Source organism: Dendronephthya gigantea, unplaced genomic scaffold, assembly GCF_004324835.1.
Source record: "Dendronephthya gigantea isolate DGI-Jeju-01 unplaced genomic scaffold, DenGig_1.0 000097F, whole genome shotgun sequence".
NCBI lineage: Eukaryota > Metazoa > Cnidaria > Anthozoa > Malacalcyonacea > Nephtheidae > Dendronephthya > Dendronephthya gigantea.
The window spans coordinates 351,825-367,181 of NW_021163107.1; the positions used below are offsets into that span (position 1 = coordinate 351,825).

The window sequence follows — 15,357 nt, forward strand, 5'->3', positions numbered from 1 at the left end:
CGTGTAAAAGAAATCGTTATGATTATAATCCACTAATTTACCTTCCAGTTTATGTCCTACAATATTGTAAAGAATGTGGAGACAGCATCGAAATTGAAACAAATAATTTAGACAAAAATCATTGTCATCTACGTTTTCGGCAAATCAAAGCTAATTTTCGATCAAAATCAAGTGTCGTCAGACGTTTAAAAACCACCAACTGGGAACGGAATTCCTCCAATTCCCCCGTACAGAAATCGAAACTAGTTCTCAAGCTTTTTGGAGCAAAATCTGGCAATATTTATCTTCAGCATTTAGTCGTTTACGGGGATAAAACTAAATATCACACACCTTTTCAGCTGGTAAAGTGTACAGAATTCCCCCAATTCTCCCGCGAAGAAAACGAAACTAGTTCTCAAGCTTTTTAAGTAAAATCTGGAAAGATTTATCTTCAGCGTTTAGTCGTTTCCGTGGACAAAATTTCATTCTTTCCGAGTTATGCCAAAACGAGGCTAAGTTATCTGCGGTCAAAATTTCAAGATCTCTTATTCATTTCTAAATTTTTGTGTGGCTTTTAATACGCCTAGCAAAAAGGTGAAAATAAACAAAATCTGAGTGACGCAGCCTTAATTGTATGGGTAACAAAGGCTTCCTGCTCAGTTTTTCTAGTTTGTATCAATGACGAAATTGCACGGAAAAAAAGGGGCGATTTATAGCAGCACCAGGCTTTATATCTTCTTCTTGGAAGAGGAAATTAAAAGACCAGTGCTTTTTAATATATTTTTTAAACATATGTACACGACAGCACACGCATGATTCTTCATATACTAATCTTTTTTTTCAAAGTATAGATACAAACCCTCCATCGTTATATTCTTCTGGTTCAATTTGTTACATAATTTGCTCTAGATTCTGACTATTGACTTTGTTTTTTAATTCTTAATAAGTATCTGTCATGTAATTATTTAAAATGATATAGTTTGGTATTCTCGAAAAGGGACGTTTAGGCCTTTCGGGATTGCTTTAGGTGTGAAGTTTGAAATGGGCATGATTATCTGTGGTGTAATTTGCTACAATATAAGTATCTGTGATGTAATTAGCTACAATAATAGATATTGTTTGGCATGCTAGCCCCCCCCCCGTCCCTCTCACTTGCCACCCATTAAACGGGGCAACAAAAACAAATACACAAGCTTTCTAAGTATTCTAAAAATTTGGGATATTCTGGAACCATGAGATCATGGCTACCTCCTCTTTCTTAATATGTATCAAATCCTTGCAATCTTCTTAGTCTCTCGAAAGTCACTTGTTTTTTTTTCAAACAAAAGGTATGAGATATGGCTGACCGTACCATTACAAATATACATATACATATCCTAGTAATATCGAAATCATTTAGACGGCGGTCAAGTTCCCAATTATTCTATCCACCTTGCGAACGCATGATGAAAGAAAATTTACAACCATTCCATTTGCTCTGTAAGTTCTCAATTAAATGCTTCGCCATCATCTGAGTCAGCAAAACTGACCGGTTTGTCAGGAACTGGTTGATTCACTCGTTGTAACATGATGACGTAAGCAAGTGTCACGAAAAAAATGGCGACGTGGAAGATCAACGACAAGGCGATGTATTTGTTGTACTCTACGTAAAGTTCGCGGGTGAATACTAAAGAGAAAGAATAAACAATGGGTTGTTAAAAAGCTTACGACATACATGCAGTTAATATGTTCGTAAGATCCAGCATGTAGTTTAGTGATTCAGGGTAATTCAAAACATAACAACGCCTTTCATACTGGCAACGTTTACGGCAATTTGGTATATACGACTTTCTTTTTTTGACAAATACATACATATATTGGCGCATACACTCATCAAAGCTTTTAATGAATTTGCTTCGTTTTATCATCAATCAGGTAAATTTGATTTCGATCACTAATTTTCATTTCAATTTCATTTTCAATTATTTTCATTTTCATTTTGATCATGTCTTGCTTATAAACTGAAGAAAGGTATGATTGGCAAACTAAATAACTTCGCTTTCATATATACAGCATAAGAAGCAAAAATGATTAAATTGAATGTATCCTGCGTAAAGGTCTGTTGAGGTTTAAACACCCTGCAGCTCACAACTTAATTATCAAAATTTTCTGAAAGTTAAAATGGACAGAAAAACCTCTCCATACCAAAAGCTGCAATTCCAAAGTAAACCAAATGTGTTAATAGAACATTCCTAGAAAAAAAAATACTATACTACTACAAAATATTATATGAGTGAAGTATCATGTATGAGGTGCGGAATGAAAACTTCGTTTAAACCAGACTAATTAAACTTTAAGGGGTTTATGCCAGACTAGGCTTGTATTGAGCGCCGTCATTCAAACCACTTCGTTCAAACTTGTAATTTGAATTTCTCAAGATGATAAATTATGGTTTGGTTAGATTGGGATTATTGATAAATAAACTATTTTTATATACGAGACTGTTGTATCCATTATGAAGGATATTAGACACATAACTATACTGAGCATTCTGTCGAGGAAAAGTTACACAATCTACGAAACTACGCCTGTCAAATCAACACATGACGTCATGAGCAGAATTGTTTTGACTCGTTCTGCCTTCCCAAAATATTAAAATTTTATGACAAATATCCCTATATGTGCCTTTTTATCACCCACACGTCTCAGAATATTACCTTAGCACAAAGTAAGAAGTTGCATTTGTCAACCAAGTCAGACCAGATAAACCTAAAGATATATAAAAAACATTAATTGTAATTGCACTGAATATATTGAACTTCGGCATTAACAACCAATCTGTAGAGGTTTTTATATGCTGTTGCAGAACTGCTATCAGTTATCTAAAGTTCCAACATCTGTTCAGACCTTGTAACACGAATTAATTTTGAGCACAATTTGCATAGATAAATGAAGCTCAAAGAGCCGACCGAATTTCACATAAAACTAATTTGCATTGCAAGTCGCAGTTGAAAGGGGCGTGAACAGGGCCGTAGCTAGACTGCCTAATAGGGGGGGGGGGAATGTTTACTGATCTATATTCAATAATTACCAGCGAATGTAGCTCCCAACAGTCTGACTTCCATCACATTTATGCGGGGAGAATGATCAACACCCAGTAAATATGAAAATGGTTTAAATAACAGGATGCACTGAAATCAAACAAAAATATTCACACGTCAGGATTTGTTATTCAGCAATCCGATAAAAAGAGTAATGAAAGAAATCGTCACAATAACATTACTAATGTAGGAGATAACGTATAACTTTTCGAAAAAACATTTTAGCGGCCTTCTTTGCTCATATTAAATCGACCAATCCGGCCTTTATCACGAAAGAATCAAATTTTAAGAAGATTTTGCAAGCTAAGGCGCCTGTCTATGTACATGTGCAGAGGTTTAGGTCAAGGCAACATTCAATTAAGTTTCCAATATAATCGAGAGTCGATTTTTCAGCAAATAATTCTTAATCCATTTGAAACTTCAACACTCAACAAGTAATCCTTTGCCACTTCTACAATGTGTTGATATTCTTTGAAGCATCTGCATTCTGCAGAATGAATGCATGCAACAGATAAAAGCACTCACCAGAAGGGCCATTGCAAGAAACATTAGCGAAGAGAAAGTGAGCCATAGGCTAAAAGTGCAATTCATATATTCATTATCATAAAAACTGTACGTACAAGATGTTGGGGGGGGGGGCAGGAGCTGGCACGTTTTGGGCTCTAGTGTCACAGATGAAAAAAAGCTCTGTGCATATTTTCACATTTATACCACATTTAGAAAAAAATAAATGCTCCTATGTCTAGAGTATTTGTACATATTTAAAGCAACTTAGTTCGCTGATAAGGCTTTATCTTTACAAGAAGGGGAGGGACGTTTTCTTATACGGAATATATCAACGGTGATACATCTGCCCCACGTGCGTTATTTAATAAGCCATTCTAATCGAGAGCGTCCTGAACAAGATTTGGGCGATAAATGCTTGAGGCGGTTGTTATATTGATCTAAAGGGCGCTTGCTGGTGGACGCTCATAAGGTAGTAATTTACTCGGTTCATGGTCCCGGAAAGTTCAATATTTCAACATTTCAAGTTTGAATTCAGTTTAGCTGCTCTCCAAAGTTCAATGATTAATCTTATAGTTGGCATAGTTGTCTATCCAGTGTTTCGTCCGATCAGTGATCACAAATCAATACAAGATATAATTTTATTACCTCAATCCAATTGGCAACTTTGTTTCTAAGTGCTCACAATTTCCTAATACTTGAAGTACCTAAAGAAATAAAGCACAGCATCGTTATCTTTTCTTTGGACTGAGATAAATAAAAAAAAAATTATCCCCTTTTCAATAAACATCTTATTGTAACACGGAAACTTGTTGTTGTTGTTGTTGTGGTGGTTGTTATTTTATAAAACAATTACATAATCGTTTCTCAAGTTTGGATGGCCTGCTCGAAACACCCGGGAATGTTGCGAGAGTTAAAAAAAGCTCCCAAAATCCCTCGCATTTAGCTTGTGTCGCGCGCTTTTCTTAACTCTCACGACATTCCCGCGTGTTTGGATCAAACCATCCAAACACACAAGCCTATCCTATTTCATCCCTCTCTTTAACGGTAAAAAGGTGAACGATTAAAATCTGGCTAGCTTCCACCTGGGTTGTCTTCACATTGAAAAAATTTTTAAAAACGATATTATTTAGATGAAGTAGCCTATACTGAAATGTATGCTGGCCTATCACTTCACACTTGACGTTTAAAAAGTTGGATTAATTTGTGGAAATTTCTAGCGAAAATGCCATTGAGCACATTCACCAACACACAGACTATTATGTGAATAACAGAATACTTTTGAATGCATTGAAATGGAGTGATATAAAACAATATCATAGATCCTGTAAACCTTGGATGATTCTTTTCCACCCAAGCCAAGAATTTTTCGTGATTTCAGACGACTCTGTGCATCATCAAAACTTCGTCTAGATAAAAAAAAATGGTTAGGAAAGTTCAAAATATTTTTCAATTATTCGTCAAGGTGAACCAATTATACAATGTTTTTTTAGAGAGCCATCTATTTCAACTCATTATAAGAGTAAGTGAGATAACTGATTTCCAAGCACTGGATTTTCACACGGTTGCATTCTAACCGTTCAATTTCTGAACTAGTAATTATTGCTGGATGTTTAAAAAACAACAGCATGCAAACTCTTAAGTGCAAATCTGGAATTTGAAAATACGTTTTTCTTCCTTGTCGTGTGAATAGCCACACAAATTCTCGCAGGACGAACGTCGAGTCTTCGACATCACCAGGCATTGTTTTACGCACTTTTATAGGATCAATCAGTGCTGAATTATGAAAATATCTTATTTCAAAAGAGTTTGCAGTTTTTTGATAAACCAAATATTTGAAAACCGCTGAGTATAATAAGGCTCGAGTATAGGGACATTAATTGTATACAATTTCAAATACCGTCGGTTATGAGCGTTCTTGTTATGTCAACATTTTGAGTGGAGATGTAAGATAAACAACAGATTATATATGTATATAGTAGCGGGTATGTGATTATCATTAAACTTTGCCAAAAACATAAATTATTGCTTCTGAACGTCAGAAAGGCATTCGCAAAATGACTGAATAAGCGTATTTCTCCGCATTCCTCGAGGTATACGCACTTTGGGTAGCTGCATCGGTATCTATAAAAAGTATACAATTATCACCGTATTCTCTCTATTGTTTCATCTGACTATTAGCATTCCTGTGGATTAAATTCCAACTTTCTGTTTTCGTTTACGTATTTCGTCATAGCTGTTCAAAATTTGTTAGTGAAAACCTTAAGGAAACTACACTGACCAGAAGAATTTTCTGGCATGCATAATCTTATGATCATGAAGTAAACTATGTTCAGCCGTTGAACAACTGGCCCTGGCCTGGTATCTAAAGAGTATAAAATATCTTTGTATTGTTTCATCTGACTATTGTCATTCCTGTGCCTGTGATTTAAATTCCAACTTTCTGTTTTCGTTTATGTATTTCGTCATGACTGTTGTTAGTCAAAACGTCAACAAGAAGAATTTTCAGGACATATTTAGTCAAATTGATATTTTGTCTTATTTTAAATGCGGTGTTTAGTAGTGTTTTTCGTAAGCGTTGCATGCATAAATAATCTTATGAAGACATGAAGTAAAGTGCAAACTATATATTCAGCCGTTGACCTGAAATTAGCATTATGCAACGTCATATTGAATAAGCATTACGTTCTAGCGTATGCGAGCAATATTTTGTTCAAGGGAAAAGTTTCCAATGTACAGTCTTAAACTAATAGCCTAATATACTAATAGCCTAATATATAATTGTCTTTTACTTTCCTATGGGACGTCTACAACAATGGTTACATATAATTAATCTATCCCAGCGTTCCTTGTGACGGCAATATTGAAACACCTGCAGAGGACAATGTCGTATATTATGACTATATTTAATACTGATACGATAATTACAGATGCTTTCCCTGCTAATCACAAAATTTCCTTCGAGATACCGATCTCAAATTTGATATTATAGTACGAATTTCTGATGTTAGAGTAAAGAACTTTCAAGAACGCAAAAGAGTAATAAATGTGCAGTTAAGCATGACGAGAATTCGGTATTCGAACACCCAAACGTAATTTCATGGCTCCCAGGGCTATGAATTGTCACGAACATGTCCCACTGTGCTACATACAGAGATACACTGCAGTTAAACTGACATACATACAGCATAAAGACGTCAATATCACACAATGGTTTCAAAAATTTGCACCAACCATAAAAGGCATATATACAGGCAGAAACCTCAACACCGTAACTTTATATTCACGCGACATTTTCATTATGTCGCATAGTAAACAAATGTTCCCAAACATCAAGTTAAAGATAGACTATTCTTGCAATTTCAGGCAACAAAAATGATGAAAATTGAGGGCATTTAGTTTGTCCGAAAGGCGATATGTAAACACAGGTCAAAAGAGCAAAATAATATTCGAAAAATATCAACTTACTTTCTTACACCTCTGTTGTAACTAGAGGGTATTCCTAGATGATTGACCGAATGGGACTTTTCGGCCGATAGCTCAGATGTGTTATCTGACATCAAACTCTGTTTTCCATCCATGACAACAAAGATTTCTGGCTACCTTATATATGAGGTTGTTATTCAGTACTACCTTGCAACGCAGGAAGTGTTTGTTTTCAAACTCGAGTGCGGTCAGCATGAACTCCAAATTTGTTCAAAGCTTTCGTGTTTTGATAGAGAGCACTTTTAGGCGTTCAAAAGTAAACATATTTCATTGTCGTTTAATCAATGTTGTGTGGGCGGGTGTCGCAAAAATTACACGCATCGTATGTGTCTTCGCATGCTAAATCGATATGGCAATTTCGGTATCCAAGGCCATTTGACTAGACGAGACTCGCACAGAGCAACAAAATATTGATGGAGAATAGCGTACGATATGAAATTTGATATATCTACCGGCCTTAAAGTATGTGAAAGTTGTTAACATAGACAGTGTAGTTTCAGACGAATATCGTGCCTGTATACGACTCATTTGCATGCATGTTAGTCGAAAGGTGATGTTTTATACAGACAGGATTAATCTAGTTTACATATGTACAATTACGTTGTGCAACACTCGACGAATGTTATCATATTTCTTGCCCAATCCCATGGGCAGTGTAATTAATTATACGGCATTTGATCTGCCGAAGTATATGATACTGATTTTTTTAGAATATATAACACTCAGATATACACTCCTGTGCAATGAGACAGAGACTATATTTTAGTATCTACACAACACAAATACCGATATGTTTACTGATTCAATACTGTGAGAAAAATGCTGGCGTTTATAGCAATAATAGCATCGATCTCGCCGTACTTTATTTATGAATATCAGTCTGAGGACTTCGCTTTAAAAACCAGATGCTATCTTATTAAGGTTTGTTCGCGCTGAAGGTTTGTGTATATATATAAATTATATATTGATTATATGAAAGTAAACCAACTTACTTGTGAAAGCCCATTCGTGAACTCATGGTATATTCGTATTAATTATAGCTGAAGATTTTATATACTCGCCACCGCAAGTGTGAAGACAGTCTACCGCGAGCTACAAGCATATACAGTCTCTTTATATCATGTACGAATGTGTAAACACGTATGAATCAGAGTTACTATCGTTCACTATTACTATGTTTCAATTTTATAATGAAAGCCACTGTTTGCTATCGCCATGGCATGTCGGTTGTGAGTGAAATCCACTGATGCCATTCAAGTCTCGAGATTTGACACTTAATTTTAGCATGCAATTGCTTCCTATTGGTCGCTAAGCTCTATTAGCTGAAGATGATAAAACATCATCTGATTTCATATCCAGTCTACTTTGCATCTTTGCATAAATATTTTACATGATAATTGAAACTAAAGAATTCTTATTAAACCAGCAATATCCATGAAAGAAGAGATTGTCTTAATATATGCATAAATATTGTTTTCATCAGTTAGCATGCTACCAAAACAACATCAAGTGACGATCTCATGAATTATAATAAAACGTCAAAAGTTAGAGATCTTCATCAGTAATCTTCAGGTTATCATATGGGGTGTACGATGGGGAAAACTGGAACGAATCATTGTTTACAAAAGAAAATCTATCAGTTTTGATCAGTCGGGAGATATGTTATTCCACAGTTCCAGACAAAACACCTTTGAGACGACGAAACAGGCATGTTTCGGTGAACAGTCTGCAGAAAGGCCCTAATTCCCCCTGAAAAATCGTTTCGGGACAACTCCGAGACAGGATTTTCAAAACAGCATCAGTTCCGGAATCATTCTAGTTACCAGTAAAACTTCTGTTTTTAGCCATAAGACAAAATGTAATTAAAAGTCATTAAAAATTCTCCATTCTGGTCGACAAACTCTACACTGCTTTGCTGCAGATTTTTTTTTCCTAAGTGACACTATACTGCAGCTTCTTGTCTTAAGGAGATGCATAAAACATAGACAAACAAAGTTAACTTTTTTTATTCATTAAATATTTGTCTCCTTTCTGTATCAGTTACACACGTATATGGGCATTTGCGATCAAACGCGATTATGCTTGATCAGATATTTTGTTAAAAAAAAATCACACAACCTTAATTCCCAATAATCCTCAAGAGTAGCTATAATCATTAGGACTTCATTGTCCCAAGTATGTCGTCCGATCTTCGCGTGTACATCGCGCGAGTCACCCACGCATCCGTCTCGCATAAGGAGATAATGACTGATAGCGATCGAGTTTACTCTTACAGAGATCTTGTTTGAAACACAAGCATGGCTGTAACGCTAGTGGGAAAATAGGGGCTGGTTAACCCTCAGATTTTGAGGAAATAACGGAGTAATCGCAAAACAGTTCTGTTCACACTGTGTGACAATATTTCAAATGCTGCACTAGAACATTCCATTATTAATCAATTCAGCGATACAGAGATGTGATATTCGAACCATGTATGCCTGATGAGCAAATGCCTAATTACTTATAATTTATTGCGCCTTGTCAATTAGATATATACTTATAAGGAATGATTCGGAAAAAATTGTTTTGATTCGGAAATTCTTACGCGACTGTTATAGTATGCATTATTATTGTTTACGTGTAGTTTTTCTCTAAGAAAAATCTAAGGAATATGGATGACTAAATGAAGCTGTTGGTTTTATGATGTAGTAGTACAAATAAGAAGTTAGACTAGCGAAGCCGGTATGCTCATAGGACTATCGAGACTGTTAGTCGGCCACAGCATTTTAAACCAAAACAGTGGATTAAAATTTAACGCAGGGTTCAGGGCTAACCCAGCTTTGAACAACTGGCCCCTGGCTTTTAAGGCGCAAACCTTGCTCGTTCAAAAAACTGCATGGAATTCAAGAGTATTCAAACCTCAACCGGGTTTCCCACAAGCGAAATCCGATTATTTTGTAACGAAAGCACCTGGGTATAAATAATCACTAAAAAGCGTGAATGGATGAATCATTTATTGCTGAGAAGATCCTGAAGATCTCAATGTTTCTTTTTCTCAAGTATGTGCGAACAGTTAGAAACATCGATTTGAATAATCATAAATTGCGCACTTTAAGCTGTTTCGAAATTCAATTCACGCTCTGAATAATCTTGGTGCCCTGAATAAATGTGCCCTTATACTGGCCCACAATTTATTCGGTAAAAATCGAAAAATATTAAAAACATGAACAGGCGTCATTGTACAACACGCCGGATAGGCGACTTGGCCTTTGTGACATGGATCGATGGATGGGTATAGGGGGCCCTCTTAAGAGTTGGAAATAACCAATTAGTTGCAGAATTAGATATATACATGCACTGGACAATATTGTGGGTATGCAATGTGAGTTAACGCAGCAATGTAAAGCCTTGCAAAACCGTTCTTTAGCGTGACTATACAGGACAAAATAAGACGGGTATGATCGAGTCCCGTATGACCGCTTGCAGTAAACTAAATTTCATAGCATTACGGAATGCAAACAGATATGGTAATTGTAGTACGTTAGTAGCCCCAAGGGATCACATGTACACATGTAATTTTATAGTTTATTGTCGGTATTGGAACATGAAAGAGGTCATGAAGAGACGCGCATGCCTGCAAGCTGACATGTTGTGACATTGTGTTACGTAGATTATAGGTATAAAAAATGTTTTTACTCGGCACAGAATGTATTAAGTATAAGAGAATTTCTACGGCCTGTAGTACGCATCGCGTACCTATTCTATTTATTGCGGCTGGAAAAAATAATTATTCATTTCTGATATTAAAACCTTAATTTAATTAACGAATTGATATTTATGAAAATTTATTCCTGTTGTTCGTTTTCAATTAATGAAAAATCTCCTAGTAAGATTCTTTAAGGTGATATTTTTAACTCTGTCATCACTCAGACAGTCAAAAGTATCATACGCCAGCTCAAGTATCAAATCATGCAATTGATGATACCCCAGTGGCGTACGGGAGACGATAATTGGGAGGGGGCACATATTCATATATTCATGTTAACAGACCTGTAAAGACAATGGATCTGAAAAGAAATTAATCGTTCACAATATGAATATATGAATATGTGCCCCCCCCCCCCCAATTATCGTCTCCTGTACGCTACTAGATGAAACTCTTGTGCAATAATATTTTCAAATACACAGTTATTTAAGTCCTGATCACACGACTATAGCTCCCTAATATCTATTGGTTATTCTATAATCTGACTCCATACCCACTGATTATCTATAAATTTAACACCGTATATACTAAATGGGGTATGATTTACCAAGCTGCGCACGCCGAAGGCGTAGGTCGAACGCGGAAACATGGACATATGTCTGCAGATTGTGCTGACTCACTTCAGTGTTGTTGCGCATTCTGCCAAAGCTAGGTGCTACTTCGCTATAATGGAAAAGCTCACTTTCCTTAAGGTCGTTTCAGCCACTCTGGCCCTACTACGCTTTGCGCATTTCTAACACGTAGATATATGGCCCCGTCGTCAACCACGCGCGGTTGGTAAGAGAAAACGTGCGGTGAGGCGTTGTACGCCGAAGCATGCACGCATGTCTGCAGATTGTACAATAAAATTATGGACAACAGTCTGCATGTTTCATCCGTATAGGATTCCTCATGATTCAAAGCGTCTGTGCAGGCCGGAAAGCCTTTTACTTTCAAGTTTTTGGTTTACTATCAACCTACTTACTTCCTGGTAAATTCTTCATATGAGTTATGAATCAAATTTCGATACAGTCGATCTTTCCAAGAATTTCGTCTGGCGTGTATATCTTGATCCGAATTTGCCATTTTTCTTCCTATAAGATAATATGGTAAATCTTAGGACTAAGTTTAAACTAATCAAATTCCCGTTTTTTCGCGGCTGGATTTCGCGCATTTTTTTGCTTTGTGAGCGCGAAGCGAAAATCATTCTTAAAAAATGCATGGTATTTAAACTGGATTTCGTTGAGTTGAAGAGCTTTTTACACGTAAGAACGACAATTATTTTGCAACTTTGTCGTCAAACGACTCTCACCTCGCGTCACGCGACGTCACCAGGAAACCTCTTCACTTCCTGTGACGCCCCATATGCAAACATATATGACTGGAAAAGAACTTGTATAGCCTAAGGCATTTTGCGGCTGGAAATATTGACAAAGGCGAAAAATAACCTGGAATCGATTGTTCCAGCCAGTGAACGCTGCGTGAACTTGGACGATACATCTGTCGCCATATTCAAAATCAATTAGAAGTTGAATTGGGCACAAGTGCCAGTTCGAGTTCAAATTGACTTCAAAAATGACGAGAAACCCTCTGCATCATCCTCTGCATGAGGTAACGGATACTTATCGTTCCAGGCTCAATAGAGTCCGCCTAGCCCAACCGACGTCCTACTGTTGAGAATTTTCTGGGGAGTAAAACAAAAACCGACTGGTTTCAACGACATGACATGCAAACAATCGGCTCAAGCTTGTATACGGTTGTCGCACTTATTCTTTTTGTGCAAATGCATTTGGCAACCTTGTATATTCAGGATATTTAATTCCATCGTCATTTTGAAGGCACCGATGCTTAATAGTCTACGAATAGCTAAGAAATTGCGGATTCGTATGGGATTAATTTAAAAATCAAGGAGTACCCAAGCTGCATGTATACGAACCCTATTTTATATGGTCCAGGTTTTTTTTGGAGGAGAAATTTGGAATTGTATGAATTTGGGTAAGACGTCAACTAAGTGTGAATGGAACTAATAAAACCAAATAATGAAACCAATCTATTTCCTAAACCAATCTATTTCCGGTACGCACGAGAGATTTTGCTAGAATAAATAATGATGAATAATTGTGTTAATAATGAAAGCTGGAGAACGTGTTTGCTTTCAAAAAATGATTGCTTCTGTAGATTACTTGTCGTGTGGCGTTGATCATTACACATATTAATAACTGCAATAAGCTGCAATTATTTTCAGTTTCATTGAAAACCCAATTTTTCTGCCTAACTGATGCAGCAGTATAGGTCCTTTTCGTTAAGCGATCAACGAGATAATCGAACGGTTACAGAGATGATGCGAATGTCATCTCGATGTTTGCGATGCTTGCTGATGCGACTGTCAACCTAATGCTTGTTTTCGAATAAGCAATATAAATTATATTCTCTTAATTTTAATGAAAATTCGAGCGACAGCATTAAATCGGCTATATTTTAAGGCTAAAGGAACGTCTATTGTCGCTTCTGCATTTGTTTCGATTTCTGCAACTGAAGACGACGAAAACAAATGAAATTTTATATTTATTTTACACAAAGCGTTCTGTGTTATACATATAATAAATGAGCCAGTTAAAAATTATTGCCCGTCTGAGGCGGCTCAGCTGCATGACTCTTATATGAGTGAAAGACGCACTTACCTTTTTTTTGTGATGGATTTTTCGACAAGCGAAATTAACCGACTGCAGAATTGGGTTTCCTAACAGGAGTTTCAGGAAATATAGGCAAACCTTTCTATATACTCAGGCTTCACCGCCGTTGCTCAAATGGTTCAGTGAACGCGTGTATAGTGTATATGCCCGGCACTTTCCAACCGTTTTGATATCAAGTGCCACACAGATGTTCATTTACATTCATATTTCAAAACAACAGTTGAAACATATGTATATAGGGTTTCTGCAACATATTTGCATAAAGAGCTGTCCCGTGCAGGAGAATATTAATATTATATTATACAGATTCAAAAAGAGGACTTTTGTAACCAATAACAAATTCTCGGAATTATATTATTGGTCCTTTGTCCCGTTTATTCTCCCTTTTGCAAGAAGCCGGGTCGTCTTAGATTATGAAAACTTTAAAAAAAGCCGGCATAAATTTTGCCAGTGTTTTAATGAAGTCAGTCACGTTCAATATATTTGTTCAAATATTAAGGTAATGTCAATCTCGCCCTAACAACGTAGAATACAAATTAAACTAGAAGTCATCAAAGATTATAGCAAGTGCGTTCGGTGATCGGATTCCTCATCGTTAAAACACTGCAAGATAGATGCTTTGATAAGAATCCTCACTGATGTCTCAAACACTTCAAAATCAAAATAATCTATACAATTCCTACAACTTCCTAATGAACAGGTAAATACGAAAGACCAATTGCCTGGTCCTAACTCCTAAACAACAACAAAATACGGAAAGGCGGGAAAGCACGTGAAATTAGGACGCGACACGAAATCCGCGGACAGGCGAAGCAAACGCAAAACACGAAAGCGAGGCAAATGCCACACAAAAATATCAAAACGACATAGCATTCAGTTATGACGTCACGATTAAAAAGCGTGATGCAATTATGTATATGATTTGAAACGGTAAAATATACTAGTAGGTCAATACTAAAATATTTAAAAAGGAGAATATATATGTAACATATATTATTCATCTTCACGTTAACATTATTATCTAGAACGAAGGGGGGGGGGGGGCAGGACCAAATATAATGCCATTTTTCCTACCTCACAGAATCGTAAGTTATTTTTTTTGTCCTGGAACAATTGGCGGGCCTAAACGCGACCACTTCCTCAACCACCACCACCCTCCCTTTTAATTGTTTCGCAGTTCATGTTCTTTACAGTCGAAACGGCCACTGCAGTTGCTATTGCAGTTCAGATATTTCAAATTCATAATTCGTACATGCACATATTGAATCTGTAAACATAGTGTCAACTTTGTGTATCCAGACTAACGCTTTTGCTTGTATGTTAGTGCTATTCATTAAAGCTCAGGGGAACTCTATGTGAATATAGCGATAAATTTTTGCCATTAAAGTCAACTTGAAGCTAAAATGATGGTCGTCTAGCCACAGACCAAACATTTTTTGGGGTCACTTTAAGGAACTATATATTCAACTGGATTACCATTCGATTAATTAATTTCATATAACATATATAATTATATTGAGCACTATGAGTAAGGCTAAACTACGATGGATTCGAGCAACGATCCGGTGGTCGAGGAGTCATGAGGTTGGGCTGTAATCATGGAAATTAATTCGTAGACTTCTCTATTACATAATAAAATTAAATAACCCCCTTCCCCCCTTGAACAATGTAGGTAGGTGCGTGATATTACATTGGGATGTCTTTTCAATCAACATTGTGCGTGAGAGGGAAAGGGGGAACAGCTATTGACCGTTAAATCAACATCTTTAACAATTACTGTGGTCATGTAACGTGTCCAACGAAAAGTCTACGTATATTATTTCCGTGATTGCAGTGTAAACGTGTGTATAAAAAAGTTTTCCTTTCAGGTCAAATCAACCTCATAACCCGG

General features: G+C 36.5%; 1 protein-coding gene across 4 annotated transcripts; it reads right to left on the bottom strand.

Moving 5' to 3' along the window:
• Window positions 1-800: 800 nt before the first annotated feature.
• Window positions 801-13,572, bottom strand: LOC114534143 (tumor protein p53-inducible protein 11-like). 4 transcript variants are annotated; one of them, XM_028555695.1, is made up of 9 exons: window positions 13,455-13,572; window positions 11,759-11,867; window positions 4,897-4,972; window positions 4,212-4,270; window positions 3,585-3,633; window positions 3,050-3,149; window positions 2,676-2,727; window positions 2,164-2,210; window positions 801-1,645 (listed from the first exon to the last, which is right to left on the bottom strand). In XM_028555695.1, exons 2-9 carry the CDS (start codon window positions 11,857-11,859, stop codon window positions 1,467-1,469), a joined length of 663 nt encoding a protein of 220 aa, XP_028411496.1. In that variant the 5' UTR covers window positions 11,860-11,867; window positions 13,455-13,572; the 3' UTR covers window positions 801-1,466. The 4 variants fall into 4 exon arrangements, with proteins under 4 accessions (XP_028411496.1, XP_028411494.1, XP_028411493.1 ...); XM_028555693.1 differs by lacking the exon at window positions 13,455-13,572 and adding an exon at window positions 12,086-12,129; XM_028555692.1 differs by lacking the exons at window positions 11,759-11,867; window positions 13,455-13,572 and adding an exon at window positions 7,032-8,018.
• Window positions 13,573-15,357: the final 1,785 nt, after the last annotated feature.